A 21,252-nucleotide genomic window follows, 5' to 3' on the forward strand; every position below is an offset into this window, starting at 1 on the left:
TTATCTACTAATATTGATCTATATATTACAGACAGCATTAATAACATCCCCAAATAAAATATTTCATTAATACCAGGCATTCTTAAAGCCTAAAAGCTTAAGAAATAAAGTGTAAAAAAACCAGGGGAGTTAAAATAAGGGCTTCTGAACTTAAAATAGTTATTTTTTCTTTAATTTTTTTTCAGTGTTCCAAGATTCATTGTTTATGCACCACACCCAGTGTTCCATGAAATACGTGCCCTCCTTAATACCCCCACAAGGCTCAACCAACCCCCCATTCCCTTTCTTTCCAAAACCCTCAGTTTGTTTCTCAGAGTCCACAGTCTCTCATGGTTTGTCTCCCCCTCTGATTTTCCCCAACTCACTTCTCTCCATCTCCCAATACTTGCCACGTTATTCCTTACGCTCCACAAGTAAGTGAAACCATATGATGATTGACTTTCTCTGCTTGACTTATTTCACTCTGCATAATCTCTTCCAGTCCCATCCATGTTGATACAAAAGTTGGGTATTCATCCTTTCTGATGGAGGCATAATATATGGACCATATCTTCTTTATCCGTTCGTCCGTTGAAGGGCATCTTGTTTCTTTCCACAGTTTGATGACTGTGGCCACTGCTGCTGTGAACATTGGGGTACAGATGGCCCTTCTTTTCACTACACCTGTATCTATGGGGTAATTAACCAGTAGTGCAACTTAAAATACTTGTTAAGCTTTATTGTATAGTCTAACATTTTGGTTTCCTGGATTCAGTCATACTGAATTGTCTATTGGGTTTAGTCGCTTCTTGCATCAGCTCCTGCAACTGTCCGATTTGTTCATCACGAAACTCATTAAGTTTTTCTTCTGGGAGGGCAACTCCAAAACATACTTTTTCTGTTGAATTTTGTCTGTTTTCATTAGTTTGTTGCCATAGCACTGCTGCATACACCTAATAAAAAGACAAAAAAAAAAAGGTTTATATATATATATAAAATTATATATATATGTATATATACACACATATATATGTATGTTTATATATATAATTAAGTACTCATCCACTTAATGTTAGAGGACTTGAAAAATTCTAATTCCAAGTCACCTATTTCTCTCCATCACTGAAGATACAAACAATATAGTTGTGTCTTTACTACTCACTGACAATTTCAAATATACCTTTTTAGCAAAGTTTTTAACCTAGAAATCTGTGGGCTGGGTGTGACCCATGAACAGACTCAAAGAACATGCATAAACCACCCAACAGTCATGTGCTAAATTGTATGCACACAAGCATTGCCGATAGTTCTGGGGCTGTAGCTTTCCTTGGGTTTTTATGGGGGTGGAGGGGTCTTAAAGACTTATAAGTGGGTTGCAAAATTCATGATCAATTCCCTTGCTTACAATTAAAGCATTAATTTAAATCACACTAGAGAGAACGTTTTCAAACCTTTAACCCTTCTATATTTAATAATAATTTCTGTCAGGAAAAAATTCTACATTTTTCATGCTGTCATTTTTCTCTTATTTAATCATCATCTTCAGCCTAATATTCCAACTACTATTGTCTTACACAAGGGATACTTTTTTGAAGCAGACTCTCCTGTACAGTTAATCTTTCATCAGACAGGAGGCAACCATGTGTTTTAGTTCATGAAGTTAAAAGATTATATGCACCCTCTATGTAAGTAAATATATGAGTTAACTCTATGTAATGCCACTAACTCCATCTGGTTTAATTAAATTGCTTATAACTGCTGGGTTGCCATTATCACCAAAGAAACTTTAATTCAAGACATTCCAAACCTTTACCTGTATTGAAAATATTTTTTACAGACATCTGTTTCATAAAATAACTAGAAAAGAGTTGCACATACCCCAAGCTTTAGCAATCCCACCTCAAAGTATATGCCCCACAGCAGGGTTTCTCAACCTTCGCACTATTAACAAACTGGATAATTTGGATAATACTTTGTGGTGGGGTGGATTGGAGTCTGTTCTTACCCGGTAGGATGTTTTAGCAGTATCTCTTGTCTCTATCCATTAGATGCCAGGAGCATACCTCCCTGAGGTATGCCTGACAATCTTGATAATCAAAAATGTCTGCAAACATTGCCAAATGTTCCCTGGCAGGCAAAAGCGATCCAGGTTGAGAACTATGACCCTAAAGAGACTTTCAAACATGTGAATGAGGAGCACAAGAAGCTCGGTATTCCTTGTCAAAGCAAAAATGGAAGCGATCTCATGGTAGTTTTCAGTAGGAGGAAGGACAAATACACTAAGGTCTATTCAGCTACTTCATCTCTTCGAAGAGCCAGCTTTTGGTTTCATCGACTTTTTCCGTTGTTGTTTTCATCTCCATTTCATTTATTTCTGTTCTGATCTTTATTATTTCCTAACTTCTACTAGATTTGGGCTTTGTGTGTTCTTTTTCTAGCTAGCTCCTGCAGGTGTAAGCTTAGGTTGTTGGAGATTTATCTCATTTCTTGAGGTAGGCCTGTGCCACTGTAAGTTTCTCCTGAAATGGCTTTCGCTGCATCACAAAGATTTGGGGCTGTCGTGTTTTCATTTTCATTTGTCTCCATGTTTTGTTCATTTCCACTTGACTTCTTTGTTGACTCACTGCTTGTTCAGTAGCACGTTGTTTAGCCTCCATGGGTTTTCTCCATCTTTTCCTTGTGACTGGTTTCTGGTTTCATTCCCTTGTGGTCACAAAAGATGGATGATAGGATTTCAATCTTCTTAAATTTACTGACACTTGTTTTGTGGCCTAACATGTGATCTATCCTGGAGAATTGTCAAGTGCACTTGAAGAGAATGTATATTCTGTTGTTTCGGATGGAATGTTATATATGTAAGTCCATCTGGTCTTAAAAAAAAATGTAAAGCTGCTGTTGCCTTATTAGTTTTCTGCCTGAATAATCTACCCATTGATGCAAGTGGGATGTTAAAGTCCCTTACTATTTCTGTATTACTCCCAATTTCTCCCTTTCTATCTTTTGGGTGTATAGCTATTTATAACTGCTATATCCTCTTGTTGGATGATCCCTCTATCATTATGTGGTGCTCTTCTTTGTCTCATTACTGTCCTTGTTTTAAAGTCTATTTTGTCTGATGTGAGTATTGCTTCCCCGTTTTTTTTTTCCTCCCTTTTAAATGGAGTATCTTTTCCCATTCTTTCACTTTCAGTCTATATGTGTCTTCAGCTCTAAAGTGAGTCTCTTGTAGATAGCATATAGATGGGTCTTTGTGTTTTTTTAATCCATTCAGTAATCTAATATCTTTTGATTGGAGCATATAAACCATTTACATTTGAAGTAATGACTGACAGGTATGTTTTTGTCATTTTGTTAAACTGTTTTCCAGTTGCTTTTGTAGTTCTCTGCTCATTTCTTCCTTTCTTACTCTTTTCCCTTGTGATTAGTGACTCTGTGATGTTATGCTTGGCTTCTCTTTATTTTTTGGTGTACCTACTGTAAGTTTTCAGTTTGTGATTAACATGAGGTTTGTATGTAACATTCCAAGTTATATTAAAATGGTGGCCACTTAGGTTTGAAAACATTCTAAAGGAACTTTTTAACTCCCACTTCCACAGTTCATATAAATGTTGGCATATTATACATCTTTTTATTCATATTTCCCTACTTCCAGTTAGGGCCTTTTCTTTTCCACTTAAAGAATTCCCTTTAACTAATTTCTTGTAAGCTTGGTTTAGTTTAACTTTTCTTTGGAAAACTCTATCACTCTTTGCCAAATAGGAGAAAAAAAAAAAAAAACTCTACAACCAAGAATATTCTCTCAGCTCTTTACGGGCCAAAAGGGAGTAATAATATACATTCAAAGTTGCTGCTGTTTCCCTCTGTCGCTGCTTTAAAATTTCCTATTTATCTCTAATGTTTGAGATTTCAATTACTATGTGTCGAGTGATGTGGACCTCCTTGGGTTCATCTTGTTTAGAACTCTGTGTGATTCCTTGACCAAGACGCCTATTTCCTTCCGCTCTCTCTTCACCTTCTGGGACCTCTATAATGTGAATGTGCATTTGATATTGTTCAAGACATCTTTTAGCCTCTCATTTTTTAAACTCTTTTTGCTGTTCAGCTTGGTGCTTTCCATGACCTTGTCTTCTAGATCACTGATCAGTTCCCCTGCATCCACTAATCTACTGTTGATTCCCTCTAGTGTATTTCTTGTTTCAGTTATTGTATTCTTCAACTCTGATGGTTCTGTTTTGTATTTTCTGAGTTCTCTCCAGTCCAGTGAGCACCTTCATGATCATTACTTTAAATTCTATCACACATATTGCTTATCTCCATTTCATTTGGAGTATATTCCTCTGTCTCACTTTGACATCTGGTGTTTCTTTCTATGAATTAGAATTCTCCTAAACTTGAAGGAAATGGTCTTTTATATGGTCATCCCCAGTGGAAGCTATGTGTGCCGGGTTGGCTGCCTGGAGCTATGGCTGGCATGGGCTGGGGGGTCCCAAATCTCTCTGTGCAGAAGGCACCCTGGCAGGAGAGCCAAAGTGAAAGAAAAGTGGGGTGTCCTTGCGCACTCAGTACACTTAAGATAGGAGGTTCCAGAGCACTCTAAGAGGGCCCTAGCAAAGCCATCTGGAGCCAGAGTGGTATGGGTCTAGAGTGTTCCAGGATGGTTGGTACCTGTGTCACCTTTGATGATGGCTGGAACTGCAGTAAGTGCTGACCATGAGAGTCCTGGTTTATGTTGCTCTGAGGCTGCCTTGGTGGGATGGCTGGGGCTGGTGTGGCCTAGGGCCCCGAGGCTCACTGGGGTGATAGGTCAGCTAGCGCACCCATATCCTTCTCCTGTCCATGCTATCAAGGTGAAGGGGAAATGTAAAGCAAGGCTCTTACCAGCCCCTCCTACCCAGAAAGAATTTCAACAGCTCCCTTCTTGTTTGGCAGATTTTCCCTTCTTGTTCAGATCCTTTATACTGTAGTTGTTCTTTGGTTTTTGTTTTGTTTAGATCATGACAGGTGTACTCCTTAATCCTCATCACCTATTTCACCCATCCTCCCACCCACCTCCCCTCTGGTAACCATCAGTTTGTTCTCTTAGTCTGTTTCTTGGTGTCTCTCTTCTCCCGCACCCCCCATGAGTAAAATCGTATGGTATTTGTCTTTCTCTGACTTATTTCACATAGTATTATTTTCTCTAGCTCTACCCATGTTGTTGTAAATAGCAAGATTCCATTTTTTATGGCTCAGCTACAGTCTACTGTATATACATACCATACTTTCTTTATCCATTTGTACATCAGTGGACACTTGGCCTCCTTCCATAGTTTATTACAGCATTACTGGCTTATAGAATCTATTTTGAACTTTTTGAGGATACTCCATACTGTTTTCCACAGTAGCTGCACCAGCTTGCATTCCTACCAACAGTGCATGAAAGTTCCTTTTTCTCCACATCCTTGACAACACTTGTTTCTTGCGGTTTGGTTTTAGCCATTCTGATAGGTATGAAGTGATATCTCATTGTAGTTTTGATTTGCATTTCCCTGATGGTGAGTGATACTGGGCATCTTTTCATGTGTCTGTCAGCCACCTGCATGGCTTCTTTGGAAAAATGTCTGTTCATGTCTTCTGCACATTTTTTAACTGATTATTTGTTTTTTGGGGTGTTGAGTTTGTTAAGTCCTTTATATATTTTAGATACTAGCCCTTTATCCGATAGGTCATTTGCAAATATCTTCTCTCATTCAGTACGTTGTCTTTTCATGTGGTTGGTTGTATCCTTCACTGTGCAGAAGCTTCTTATTTAGCTGTAGTCCCAAAAGTTTATTTTTGCTTTTATTTCCTTTGCCTCAGGAGACATACCTAAGAAGATGTTGGTATGGCCAATGTCAGAGAAATGACTGCCTGTCCTCTCCTCTAGGATATTTATGGTTTCAAGTCTTACATTTAGGCCCTTAGAATTTATTTTTGCATATAGCAAAAAAAAAAAAAAAAAAAAAAAAGGTGGTCTAATTTTCACTTTTTTGCATATGGCTGTCCAGTTTTCCCAGCAGCATTTGTTGAAGAGACTGTCTTTTTCCCACTGTATATCCTTTCCTCCTTTCGTACAGATTGATTGACTATATAGTCATGTTTATTTCTGGGTTTTCTGTTTTGTCACATTGATCTATAGGTCTATTTTTATGCCAATATTATACAATTTTAATTATTCCCACTTTGTAATAAAATTTGAAGTCTGGAATTGTAATGCCTCCAGTTCTGTTTTTCTTGTAGTTGCTCTTTTTAAATGGCAGCCTTTTTTACTGTGCCCCAAGGCATCTGGTGTTGGTATGCACTAGATGGCCTGGGGCTCCCTGAGGCAGCAGGCCTGTCAAGGCACCCAGCCTCTTCTCCCAGCTGTACTTCCAAGATGGAGGAGGAACACAAAGTCTAGTGCTTACCAACAGCTCTCCTGCTGTTTGGCAGGGCTCTAGAGCTGGTTCCTTTACATTCTAGTTACCATTTTAAACCAGTTTTTTTTTTCTTTTGTCTAGAGCAAACATATCTGCTTAGCATCCCTCAGTACTATAGTCCCTCCCCACTATAGTCTGCAGTGGTTTGGGTTCCATATGTTACCACATAGAGAACAACAAAAGAAACAGAAATATAGTATATCTATCTTTTGTTGTGAAGAAGCTGTTCAGTCACCTGTCAGCTTTTTTTCAGGAGGAACTGCTCTAACAACAGTTATGGATTTGGTGTGTCAATGTTGGAGGTAAGGTCTTCTATGTTGCCATCTTGGACTAGAATTTCAGATACTCCTTTATAATCCATTAACAGGTAAATTAAGTAAATCCCTATTAGCATGGACAAATGTCCAAAACAGAATCGAAAAGTGAATTTTAAAAAAATTATTCATTTGTAGAAATGGGAAAATTCATTCTCAAATTCACATGGAAAGGTAAGAGGCTCTGAATAGCCAAACATCCTTGAAACAGCAGAACAAATCTGGAGCACTCACAGCATACAACTTAAAAACTGGCAAAGTTACATTAAATAATCAAAATATAAACATACAGACCAACAGAATAAAACTAAGAGTCCAGAAATAAACCCTCCACATATCACCAATTGTTTTTCCACTAGGGTGTCAAGTTCACTCAGTGGGGGAAAGAATAGTCTCTTCAAGAGATACTTCTGGGAAAACCGGATCCCTACCTCCCATAATAAACAAAACTTAACACAAAAATCCATGAAATTTCAGACCTAAATATAAGAGATAAAATCATAAAACTCCTAGAAGAAAATAGATAAATCTTCATGACCCTGAATTTGGCAACACATTCTGAAATATGACCCCAAAACATGAGCAATAAAAGAATAAACTGGGCTTCATCAAAAGCTTCTATATGTAGCAGAAAACATTATTAAGAAAATGAAAAAACAAACTACAGAATGGGAAAAAATATTCACTATTTATTTGATGAAAAAACTCAGACTTACATAAAAAGAACTACATTGCAACAAAAAGACAACAACCCTATTTAAAAATGGACAAAGACTTAAGTAGACATTTCTCTAATGAGGATATACATATGGTCCACAAACACATTAGAAGATATTCAACATCATTAGGGAAATGGAAATCAAAGCCCTGTTGTGTTGGCAAGAATCTGAAGAAAATGGAACCCTTGGGGAACGCTGATAAGAATATGAAATGGTATAGCCACTGTGGAAAACAATTTGGCAGTTCCTCACAAGGTGAGAGAATTACCATATGACCCAGCAATTCCACTCAAAGGTATATACCCGAAATAAATAAAAGCAGGAACTCAGCTACTTTCACACCTCTGTTCATAACAGCTTACTCACAACAGCTAATATACTCACTCTTTGCAGATGATATGATACTTGTGGAAAACCCAAAAGACTCCACCCCAAAACTGCTAGAACTCATACATGAACTCAGTAAAGTGTAGGGATATAAAATCAGTACACAGGAATCAGTTACATTTCTATACACTAACAATGAGACAGAAGAAAGAGAAATTAGGAATCAATCCCATTTAAAACTTCACCCAAAACCGTAAGATTTCTAGGAATAATTCTAACCAAAGAGGCAAAGAATCTGTACTCAGAAAACTATAAAGTAATCATGAAAAAAACTGAGGAAGACAAAAAGAAATGGAAAAACGTTCCATGTGCATGGATTGGAAGAACAAATATTGCAAAAATGTCTATGCTACCTACAGCAATCTACACATTTAATGCAATCCCTATCAAAATACCATCAACTTTTTCAAAGAAATGGAACAAGTAATCCTAAAATTTGCATGGGACCAGAAAAGACCCCAAATAGCCAGAGGAATGTTGAAAAAGAAAACCAAAGCTGGTGGCATCACAATTCTGGACTTCAAGCTCTATTACAAAAGCTGTCATCATCAAGACAGTATGGTACTGACACAGAAACAGACATATAGATCAATGGAACAGAATAGAGAACCCAGAAATGGGCCTCAACTGTGTGGTCAACTAATCTTCAACAAAGCAGGAAAGAATATCCAACAGGAAAAATGTCTCTTCAACAAATGGTATTGGGAAAATTGGACAGCCACATGCAGAAGAATGAAGCTAGACCACTTTCTTACACCACACACAAAAATAAACTCAAAACGAAGACCTCAATGTGAGACAAAAATCCATCAAAATCCTTGAGGAGAACATAGGCAGCAACATCTTCGACCTCAACTGCAGCAAGTTCTTCCTAGAAACATCATCAAAGCCAAGGGAAGCAAGGACAAAATGAACTGCTGGGGCTTCATCAAGATCAAAAGCTTTTGCACAGCAAAGGAAACAGTCAACAAAACCAAAGACAACAGAATGGGAGAAGATATTTGCAACTGACATATCAGATAAAGGGCTCGTATCCAAAATCTATAAAGAACTTACCAAAGTCAACACCCAAAGAACAAATAATCCAATCAAGAAATGGGCAGAAAACATCCAAATGGTCAATAGACACATGAAAAAGTGCTCAACATCACTTCACATGGGGGAAATACAAATCAAAACCATGGTGAGATACCACCTCACACCAGTCAGAATGGCTAAAATTTACAAGTCAGGAAATGACAGATGCTGGCAAGGATATGGAGAAAGGGGAACCCTCCTACACTGTTGGTGGGAATGCAAGCTGGTGCAGCCACTCTGGAAAACAGAATGGACATTCCTCAAAGAGTTGAAAATAGAGCTACCCTACAACCCAGCAACTGCACTATGGGGTATTTACCCTAAAGATATAAATGTAGTGATCTGAAGGGGCACATGCTCCCCAATGTTTATAGCAGCAATGTTCACAATAGCCAAACTATGGGAAGAGCCTAGATGTCCATCAGCAGATGAATGGATAAAGAAAATGTCATATATATATATATATGTGACATATATATGACATCATATATATGTATGATACACACATACACACACGTATACAATGGAATACTATGCAGTTGTCAAAAACCCGAAATTTTGCCATTTGCAACAACAAATGGTGGATGGTACTGGAGGGTATTATGCTAACTGAAATAAGTCAATCAGAGAAAGACAATTATCATATGACCTCACTGATATGAGGAATTTGAGAAACAAAACAGGATCATAGGGGAAGGGAGGGGAAAATGAAACAAGAAGAAACTAGAGAGGGAGACAAACCATAAGAGACTCTTAATCTCAGGAAACAAACTAAGGGTTGCTGGAGGGGAGTGGGATGGGAGGGATAGGGTGGCCTGGTGATGGACATTGGGGAGGTTATGTGCTATGGTGAGTGCTGTGAATTGTGTAAGACTGATGGATCACAGACCTGTACCCCTGAAACAAACAATATACTGTATGTTAATAAATAAATAAATAATCCCCCCCCCAAAAGTGAACTATAGATTTTTTTATTTTTGGCCAGCTTTGGAAATTAATAAAACTAAAAGGATAATCTAACAAGAGAAACAACCAGACAGGAGTACCCCCCGATACTTATCACCTATACCAAAAATCAACCTGTACCTAAGAACCCTATACATCTAACCCAGTTTACATAATCACATGTTAAACATCACTATGGGAATGTAATCAGCAAAATCCAGGCTACAAAAAAAAACTACAGAAACAACCTCAATCTAAGAACAAATAAAGGAAAAATAACCTTACAGTGAGAAACCACTAAGACACCACCTTAACGTGATCGAGGTTAACATCACCAGTAATAAGTGATACTGACAGCATGGAACCCCTGATAATGCTGCACTGAGAAGGGTATGTCATCTCCATAATATTTCTCTAATGTACAACCTCAATGCAATCATAAGAAAACATCAAACTGCAACTAAGGGACTCTTCATCAAATAACTACCAGTAGTTTTCAAATGCTTTAATGTCATGAAAGCAAAGACTAAAGAACTGTCACAGATCAGAGGAAAGAATGGCAACATGACAACCACATGCAGTGTAGAACATTGGATTAGACCCTGGAACAGAAAAAGAACATTAGCGTAAGAACTGGTGAGACTGAACTTACTAAGTAGTTAATAATATTATACTGATGTTAATTTCTTAGTTCTGATCATTGTACTATAATTATGCCAGATGTTAACAAGTAGGGGAGCTATACTATTTTTGCCACTGTAGATCTAAAGTTAATTCAAATTAAAAAGCTAAATTATTTTTAAATTTCAAGAAAAGGGAGATTTAACAGACATCAATTATGATATATCAATTTATTTTGATTCTTATTCAAACAAAAATGCTAATTTAAAAAACTGGATGTTTGATTATACTAAGAATTACCATTAATTTTGGAGTTATGATAATGGTATTATGATCAAAATTTTAGAGTTCCTTTTAGAGATAAATATTAAAGTATTTGTGAATAAAATTAGGCTTGTGATTTGCTTTAAAATAATCTGAGGGTGAGGGAACAAAGTAGATGAAGGTACAAATGAAACAAGATTGGCCATAGTTGAAAAATACTAAAGCCAAGTGATAGGGACATGGTGGTTTGTTATATTCTCTCTACGTTTGTGTATGTTTGAAATTTTTTCTATTCACTGAAAAATGTACACACACACACACACACACACACACACATAACACAATTTAAACAGAATTAGCCATGTACAAATACCATTCAACTAAAACTATTATTTCAATCAGTCCTTTAAATATACCTACAAAGCTTCCCAAAGCACTGGAAAGCTCCCTTGGCCTAATCTAAGCACAGGCCTGTGACTCTATAGTAGTCTGCTCTCATACTAAATTCTCTAACCAAAAACCATAGCTCTCAATTCTAGACTAGTGTGCTCCCATACTAAGTTCTCTAACCAAAAACCATAGCTCTCAATTCTTTTTGCTTCAAAGAATGAAGGATAGTAAATGTTTTTACTGCTAAATTTATTTTTTGTAAGTCAAAAAAAAAACTTTTTCAGATTAAGTATCAACTGTTCTTTGCCATGTCAACTTCTAAAATAACTTTTTTTTACTTACAGAGTCATCAGGGTTCAAAGAAGAAAACTAGTTTGCTCTGAGGCTATCCTCAAAATATTTTTTTAAAGACTTAATTTTCTGGGCTTAAGGCTTTATTTGTTGTTGCAAGACCCTAGTACTTTTCCTGCCTCAGTCATGGAAGCCCACACAGAAAAAGGGGCCAGAAACTCAAAGTAGTTTGGAATGCTGAGCCCCCTACATGGAGAGCGCAGCTGGAGAGTCCCACAGTCCTATGGGAATGAGACTTTATGGGAATGAGAAATAAACTTCTGTTAAACTACACACACACACACACACACACACACACACACACACACACACATTATTGAGTAATCTCTGTACCCAACATGGGGCTCGAACTCATATCCCCAAGATCAGGAGTGCGTGCTCCACCTACTAAGCCAGCCAGGCGCTGCCCCCCACCCCACACGGAGATCTTTATTTCTAATTAGGTCCTAACGATTACCTGGGTAACAAAGTTTTGTCCCTTTTATTTCCTGCTAATTACTATTGTTTGATCCTCACTCTCCTGCCAATTAGCCACTTCTTTAAGTTTCTCCTTCCTCTGTAGTAAATGTTCATTAGAGAACACACTTAGGTTCTTTAATGAAAAAAACTCTACTGTTACTAGCAGTTTTTCTTCTTTCTGTTTCTGGAACTATTTCTTAAATACCTTATCATTGTCATCATTTTTAAGCCATACATATTTTTTAAAATCTAAGTAAGACGTAACAAACTTTTTAAATAGGTTTCACAGCAGTTTCCTTACCAAAAGAATAAATAGGATTTCAACTTGATACTGTAGCATATGCTTGTGAACCCTGATTAAATTCACTTTAAATACCATTAAATTACCACTTGGATTTATAATCTGAATCACTGGATTTGCACCATCTGCCCCACAAGCCAGCATCAAAGTAGAATAAGACTCCTTATAAACCTGGCATAGAAAAAACTGAGACAAATATGGGCCACAATTTTTTAAGATGCCAATAATGAACACTGTTGGTAAGAGAAAAACATTTGAACATGGGACAGTGATAGTCACAAAAAGCCAGGAATCAAGTAAATAAATCTATGGACTTCAGGCAGTTCAGTCTATAATTGTGAATAATAGGACTATCAGGGCAGAAAAGGTATTAGACCCATTCGTATCTTTAAAAAAAAGTCTTACATGTATATAGAAACAGATATAAGGTTTGGTCAAATTAAATATAGTACACATAAACTATGCAACAGTTAAAAAAGAGGCCCCTAAGTGAAAAAAGCAGCTTGCAGATTGTTTTTTTAAAAAAATTTTGAAAAAAAAGTCATTTTATATGTTTTTAAAATTCATACACATTTACATAGGTAATAGAATACTTACGTATTTATACATGAAAATGAAGAAGCTGAAAGGATGCCCACAAAAGTTTGGGGGGGTGGTCTTTCATATTTTGTTCTGAACATTTCACTTCTGTAATGTTTTGATCTTTTATAATATTAAATATTATTTAAGTAATTAAATGGAAGGAAAACAAAGCAAAAAGCTTTTTTTGACAAATTTTGGAATGGAGGAAGTTAGAGCTCTGGTTTTCATGATTTGCCCCAAGAGCAGAGACCAAATCAATTTGCCATAAAGACGAACAAAAGAAAACTCAAATTCTCATTTTGTTTAATCACATATCTGTTACTTGCCCTTTGTTCTTTAAAACAAAATTACAACTGAACAGCCCAAAAATCATGATATGATAATGCAAATTGTCAAACCCTAAATAAAATCGCTTCACAAAAGGATATTCATATTTAGAAAAGCATTTATCATAGGCCCCTTTGAAAAGTGAAAACAAATGGTTTAAGAAGCCTAATCTTTCTTTTGAACTATGTATTATATATATTATTATTAATCATATCAATACCCCTTACAGGCATATACGGTGCTGCCATGCCCACAATCTCCTGGAAAGCTAAAATAAGAGTAATCTTTCAGAGTTTTGCTAAATTAAATTATTTGTACTCCTTCAATGTAAACTCCCAAAGAGAAAGACAACTAGTAGATCCAGAAGGAAAGTTACCTTTCTCCCCAAAATTAATTACTGGAAGATTTTATTTAGCAACATTGAACCAACAAAGTTTGGAACATTCAGTCAACCTTTCCCTGGAGAACTGATTAAAAATGCCAGGCCTTCTGGAGGAAGAAAAACAACAAAACACCCCCCTCCATAAGAAACCTGAAAGTCACCTGAATTACAATAACTAAATTCAAAGACACCTTAGGGATTTGAAGCACAGCTGCCCAAGTTGTTAATACAGAATATGTTATATTATAGAAAAAAAGGAATCTATGTTAATAATCTGATTTTTTTTTTTGGCTGACAGATTTTATAATTTTCACGTCAGTGATAGTAGATCTATTGTTATAGCACAAAACATCAAATGCCACTTACACTATTTCTCAGCACCTGAATAGTTATAAAACATCACACTGATTCACAGAACACAAACAACAAGAATAGAAAGTAGTTTTTCTTTCTATTTCTCAGGTGGCCATGAGCTGGGCCTCTCTGGAATCAAGTTCCCCAGGTTCCTCTGTCCAGGGAAGGGAGGCAGACTCAGGACTCACCTGTGACTCCAGGGATAAGCAAAAAAGGTGTTAGTGGCTACTCAAAGCAGAGCAAAAAAAAGAGACTAAAAAGCATGAACATGGAAGGATCCTGGTAGGGATGTAGTAAGGAAATGTAGAGGAGATCTGGTTCACAAACACTCTTCATACTTGTTTACTCTGAATTCTATTTGTCCTTGACATTAGTCCCATACAAATCGAATATTTTGTAATGGCAGAAATGAGAAATCAGTACAAGTAAGTACATTTCTGTTTATGAAATTCATCCAAAAGTTCCTAGAAGCTTGCTATTAGCATTGTACTTAAGGTAAATATTATTACATAAGATATCTTACTTAAAGGCAACTCTTCATCACCCAAAAACAAAATTTAAAAAAAAAAAATTTCCTGGTCATTTTTAAAACTATGAAGTTAAGGGGCGCCTGGGTGGCTCAGTGGGTTAAAGCCTCAGAGGAAGGGTCCTGGGATCGAGCGCAGCATCAGGCTCTTTGCTCATAGGGGAGCCTGCTTCCTCCTCTCTCCCTCTCTGCCTGCCTCTGCCTACTTGTGATCTCTGTCAAATAAATAAATAAAATCTTTAAAAATAAATAAAACTATGAAGGCAAATGCATTATATGTACATTTTGTGATTTAGCAACTTTATTCTTTTGTAATATAATCTGCTTCAATAAGTTTTATAATACTTCATTATGTTCTAGATATAGAATTAAATGTATAATACTATGAACAATTAACACAGGATATTTTAACATGATAAAAACTATTGTCAAGCTCTCTAACTGGACATCTTTATTAATTAGAACTACCCTACATGTATAGTATAGGATTATTGTGAGAATTAAATTATAAACAGTTAATATTTTTAAAAGATCTTTGCATTTAGTCTGTAAAAGACTGTAGAATTCTCTTTGTGGTTATGTGTGTTTGTGAGTACTCTTGCCTAGAATACTCTTTTCATGCCTGGCCTCTTACCATCAAGTCACAGCTTAAATGTCTCTTCCTTAGGCCTTCCGGATTCCTTCCTATATAACTGTTACTCCTGTTCTCAGTATCCTAAATTTCTGCTCAGTTCTAATCCTAATCTGGTATTATTTTTCCCACTAGAATGAAAAGTCCATGAACATAGGGACACATCTTTCTTTCTCACTACTGAATTCCCTTCATCTAACATGGTGCCTAGAGCAAAGAAAGTACTCCATAATTATTACCATCTTAATAATGAATTAAATGAGTTTTGTCCACACATCTACCAGAAACCATTCTCCCAGGGTATTATAGGCACAAAGTTAATGCATAATCTCCAAATATGCCTGCTTTATCTAGTTTTTTTTTTAAGATTCATAATTTCAGACATTTGAGGGGAGTATGGATATTTTCATAAAGTGAAAATACAAAATCTTATTTCTTACTGATGACACTGTCAAAGGTTATCTTTGCTCATGGTTGTCAAATATTTTAGTCTCAAATTTCCTATTCTTAAATACAAAGAGGTTTTTATGTGAATTATATCAATATTCACCATATTAAGAATTAAAACATTTTAAAATTCATTAAAAATTACCAACAAACTCAAAGTAACAACACATTTTTTATGAAAAATAACTTCAAAAATAACATCTTAAAAGAATGGTACTGTTTTATAGGTCTGCAAATCTAATGACTGGTTCACTACAAAGACATCTGGATTTTCTTTTCTATTGCAATATTTAATTTTGAAGTAAAGAAAATCTAACCTCAAACTGATTAACAGTTGTAAAAGGGAAGCATTTTTAGTAACTTTTCTGATAATTGTGTTTATTATTCTTTGATACTACACCAAAACTAAACAAGTAGGAGTTTCTGGAAAGTTGCAATGTACCATATCAATAAACCTTTCTTACTTGCTCCACTTTACTCTCTGAATGAAATTTTTATTTCTACATGGCTTTGTAATACCATGCACTGGTCATTTGTAAAATCACTACTTTCACTAAGTTATACTGATCTCCCAAATGTTGAGGTTTTACTATACAATATTTTAAAATTACATTTACTAATATCTCCACTGATAAAATGAGAAAAGTCTTTGTCTTGGGAACTGTCTACCAATTGGGGGTAGAGGGAGGACAGTTTTCCAAAATCCAAATTTTTGCTCAGAAGCTCAAATTTTATCTTTGGCCATCAATGTCAATTTTCCATGAAGTGACAGGCTCACTCCATTCATTTTTGAGAAAATATCTGCAAATACCCACATCTGAGAAATGATTACTTGTTGTCGTTCTTTTCAGTAAAAACTGTAAACTTTAAAAAGTGAGTACCTTAACTTTCAACCCAAATATCTTTATAAGTGCTTTTATTCAAAACAATCATCATACTTTGGTATGAGGCCAAACTGTTTCATAAGTACTTCTTATTTCTTCACACAGAATATTTAAAGAACATACTCAAAGGTAAAGATTGAATAAAATTAATAACATTTGCTGTTTCATTAAGGATATTCTTAAACAAAATTGGCTTTCAAAAAAAGAGAGGCAGGGGAGTTCAGGAAAGATCCAGAAGAGGATCATGAGTTCCCTTCATCCCACAGACACAGACATAACAAGATAACCACTACATATATGCAACTGGCTCTGAAAATGACCTGAAGACTAGCAGAAAAGACCTTCCACATTACTCACAGAGAAGAGGCCACACTGAAAAGGCAGGAGAGTTAGAAACTCCAAAAAAACTAAACACAAATTGGAGGGACACCCCAAGCACAGAGAAACCAGAAAATCAGACACCACACCAGGCAATGGAGATCCACATTGGGAGGATGAGTCCCCACAATAAAGATCTGGCTTTGAAAACAAGTGGGGCTTAACTTCACAAGATTTTCAAATAAGCAGGACTTAACTCCAGGTACTTTAAACCTCACTGGGCTTAATACCAGGGAGGGCCAAGGTTGACAGGAAACCTAGTCCCTGCCATTTAAGAGCCAGCATAATGAACTGGGCCAGAGACACAGCACAGAAGCAGCAGTTTGAAAGTGCCTGGATATACATGAAGGAGATTTATTTACTAATCTCAGAACCTATGTGGGCAGGGCAGGGATCTTCAGGAAATTTCTCCAGGAACAAAATGCTGGCATTTTGTTGTTTCCTTTCCCCAACCTGGAAAGCCAGAACTAACAGTATCTATCTTGCTAGTACAACATGCCTGGCCCCTGCATTCTCCTAAGGACCCACCCATCTATCCTGCCTGCCTTGGCTGACTTCCCTCCAAAGCACCTCCAGCTCTACCACACCCTGCAAGCATCCTCTGCAGAGACCACCACTCCAAAGTGACGACTGTCCTGAGGAGAGGGGAAGATAACCCCACGCACCAGCATGCCTGCGGTTCTTGTATAACCGAGCCTCTTAGCTGGTTGCACAGGGAGCAAGCCCTTCCATTCAATGCACCTGCAACTGTGGCAGGGAGGTTAACTGCAGACAACTCGTCTGGCTGCTGGCCCCACCCACCTAAAGCTTGTGGTGGCCTCAGTAAAGCCTCCTAATAGCACAGGGACAAAACCCTGACGGGTGCACTCACAGCAGGCAGATCAGGTCATTGCAGCTAACCGGGCTGAAAACAAGCATGGCTCAGCCGCAAGAGTAGGGTGCATGCAGTCCACACAGAAGACACCCCTGGAGTGCCTGGTTCTGATGACTAAATGGGATTGAGCAACAGGGCACCACAGGACCTGCTGTACACAAGGCCACTACTTTCAAGACCAGGAGAATGGAGCCAGCTTCTCTAATACATAGTAACAAACACAAGAATTAGACAAAATGAGGAGAGAGTGTGTCCTAAATGAAAGAACAGGACAAAAGGACAGAAAATGAATTAAATGAAATGGAGATAAGCAAAATGCCTGATAATTCAAAGTAATGATCATAGATATTCACTGCACTTGAGAAAAGAGTGGAAGAACTCAGTGAGAACTTAAAGAGATGGATAATATAAGAAAGAATCCATAGAGCTCAAGAATTCAAGCAGTGAAAAAATGCACTAAAGGGAATCCACAGAATAGAGGACGCAGAAGAATGGATCAGCAATGTGGAAGACAGGATAATGGAAAGCAACTGAGTTGAACAGCAGAAAGAAAAAAATAAAGTAATAAAAATTGAGAATACATTAAGCGAACTCAGTGATACTATTAAGTGTAATAACATTTATATTATAAAAATCCCTAAAAAAAGAAGTTAGAAGGGGACAGAAATCATAACTGAAAATTTCGTAATCGGCGGGGAGGAATTTGACTTCCAAATCTAGGAAGTACAGAAAGCCCCTAAAACAAGATTAACCCCAGAAGTTCCACACCAAAACATATAATAATTAAAATGGCAAAAAGTAATGATAAAGAGATTTTTAAAAGCAGCAAAAGCTACATATAAGAGAAACCCTGTAAGACTATCGCTTGATTTTTCAGCAGAAACTTTGCAAACCTTTAAAAGACAGATAAAGACAGAAAAAAGTTAAAGGAGCACATCACCACTAAACCAGCCTTACAAGAAATGTTAAAGGGACGTGAAGTGTATTATAAAAGCAAACATATAGTAAAGGTAGTAGATATATCACTTATAAAGCCAATATGGAGGTTAAAATACAAAGGTAGTAAAGTGAATTAGGTCTATAAAATTAGTCCAGAGACACTAAATAAAAACATGTAAAATATGCAGTCATATACATAAAATGTGGAGGGGGAGGTAAAAATATAGCAGTTACAGAATGTGTTCAATTTAGAATATGTTCAAACTCAAGTGACCATCAACTTAATACAAATATACATATGTGCATTACCATAATGTAAAAAACCTATAGATACACACAAAACCATCAAACATAAGGCAAGAGAGCAAGAAAAGAGAAACTACAAGAACCAGAAAACAAATAACAAAATGGCAATAAATGCATAGCTATCAAAAATTAAATGTAAATGGACTAAATGCTCCAACTATAAAATATATGTAACTGAATAGATTTTAAAAACAACAACAAGACCCACCTATATACTGCCTACCAGAGACTTCTTTCAGACCTAAAGACTCATACAGGCTAAAAGTGAAAAAAAATGGAAAAACATAAACCATGCAAATGGAAATTAGAAAAAAAAAACTGGGGCAGTAATAATTATATCAGACACAACAGATTTTAAAACCAAGACTGTAGCAAGACAAAGAAATACACTACATAATTGAGGGATCAATCCAACAAAAGGATATAACAAGTATAAATATATAAGCACCCAACACTGGAGCATCTAGATAGATAAAGCAAACACTAATGGACTTAAAGGGAGAAATTTGACAGCAATAAAGTAATAGGGAATTTTAACATCTACTTATATCAATGGATAGATCACCTGGACTCAAAAGCAAGGAAACAGTAGATTTGAAAAACACAATAGACCAAACATATATACAGAATATTCCATCCAAAAATACACATTATTTTCAAGTCCACATGGACCATTCTCCAGGAGAGATCACATGTTAGGCCACAAAATAAGTCTCAATAAATTACTCAAGAGACACAAAAAGATGTAAGATATGAGATCATATACTTAAAATGTGGAAGAGAAAGTGGAGTTAAGAAGATTGAAATGTCACATATCTTTTCCAACCACAACGATATGAAATAAGAAATTTTAAAAATCGGGACGCCTGGGTGGCTCAGTTGGTTAAGCGGCTGCCTTCGGCTCAGGTCATGATCCCAGCGTTCTGGGATCGAGTCCCACATCGGGCTCCTTGCTCGGCAGGGAACCTGCTTCTCCCTCTGTCTCTGCCTGCCTCTCTGCCTACTTGTGATCTCTCTCTCTCTCTCTCTCTCTCTCTCTGACAAATAAATAATTAAAAAAAAAAATCTAAAGAAATTTTAAAAATCCGGAAAGAACACAAATGCATGGAGGCTAAACAACATGCTACTAAGCAATGAGTGAGTTAACCAATAAATCAAAGAGGACATCAAAAAACACATGGACACAAATAAAAAGGGAAACACACAATCCAAAATCATTGGGACAGAACAGAAGCAGTTCTAAGAAAGTTTATAGCAATACAGAACTACTTCAACAAAACAAAACAAAAAATCTCAAACTAACTTTACAGAAAAAGAAAAAGCCTAACCCAATAGAAGGAAGGAAATTATGTGTATAGATGGATATATAGATACACATACAGATAAAATTTTAAAAAGATTAATGAAACCAAGAAGACAAAATCCAAAATGAAGAGAAATAACTGACACCATAAAAATGCAAAGAATTTTAAGTGATTATTATGAAAAAGTATATGCCAACAAATTGCACGATCTAGAAGAAATGGATAAATTCCTAAAAATATACAATTTTCGAAAACTGAATGGGGGGGGGAGAAAATCTGAACAAACCTACTAGCAACAAAATTAAATAAGCAATCAAAAAAGTCTTAATACAATACAAATGTCTAGGACCAGATGGTTTCACATATGAATTCTACCAAACCAAACTCTTCTAAAATGTGAGAAAGGAAAACTTCCACAAGACCAACATTACCCTAACATCAAACACACTACAAAAAAAAAGAAAACTGCAGGTCAATATCCCTGGTGTGCATAGATGCAAAAATCCTCAACTAAATATTAGCAAACCAAAATAAAAAATACATTTTAAAAAATCATAGGTTTTTCAATCAATAGGTTAAGCATCTGACTTGGGCTCAGGTCATGATTTCAGGGTCCTGGGATCAAGCTCTCCATTGGGCTCCACACTCAGTGAAAGAGTCTACTGTTCCCTCTCCCTGTGGCCTTCCCCCTGCTTGTGCTCTCTCTCAAGTAAAATCTGTAAAAATATAAAAAATAACTACTGAAACTACACAAAAATAAAAAGCTTTTGCACAGCAAAGGAAACCATCAACAAAACAAAAAGGCAATCCAGTGAATGGGAGAAGATATTTGCAAATGATATATCTGCTAAGGGGCTAATATCCAAAGTATACAAAAAACTCCTACAACTCAACACCAAAAAAAAAATCAAGCAATCCAATTTTAAAAATGGACAGAGGACCTGAGTAAACATATTTCCAAAGACGACACTGATGGCCAACAGGCACATGAAAAAATGCTCAACATCACTAATCATTAGGGAAATGCAAATCAAAACTACAGTGAAATATCACCTCACATCAGTCAGAATGGCT

At 36.4% G+C, this 21,252-nt stretch overlaps 1 protein-coding gene across 1 annotated transcript in view; it reads right to left on the reverse strand.

Moving 5' to 3' along the window:
• Positions 1 to 697: 697 nt before the first annotated feature.
• Positions 698 to 21,252, reverse strand: part of SDHAF3 (succinate dehydrogenase complex assembly factor 3) — a 59,939-nt gene continuing 39,384 nt past the window's right edge. Inside the window, exon 2 of the mRNA XM_032874576.1 lies at positions 698 to 932. Within this exon, the coding sequence (XP_032730467.1) occupies positions 729 to 932 (204 nt within the window). The 3' untranslated portion in view covers positions 698 to 728. The remainder of the gene's footprint in view (positions 933 to 21,252) is intronic.

This window comes from Lontra canadensis, unplaced genomic scaffold (assembly GCF_010015895.1).
Source record: "Lontra canadensis isolate GAN:19392208 unplaced genomic scaffold, GSC_riverotter_1.0 scaffold2, whole genome shotgun sequence".
Taxonomy (NCBI): domain Eukaryota; kingdom Metazoa; phylum Chordata; class Mammalia; order Carnivora; family Mustelidae; genus Lontra; species Lontra canadensis.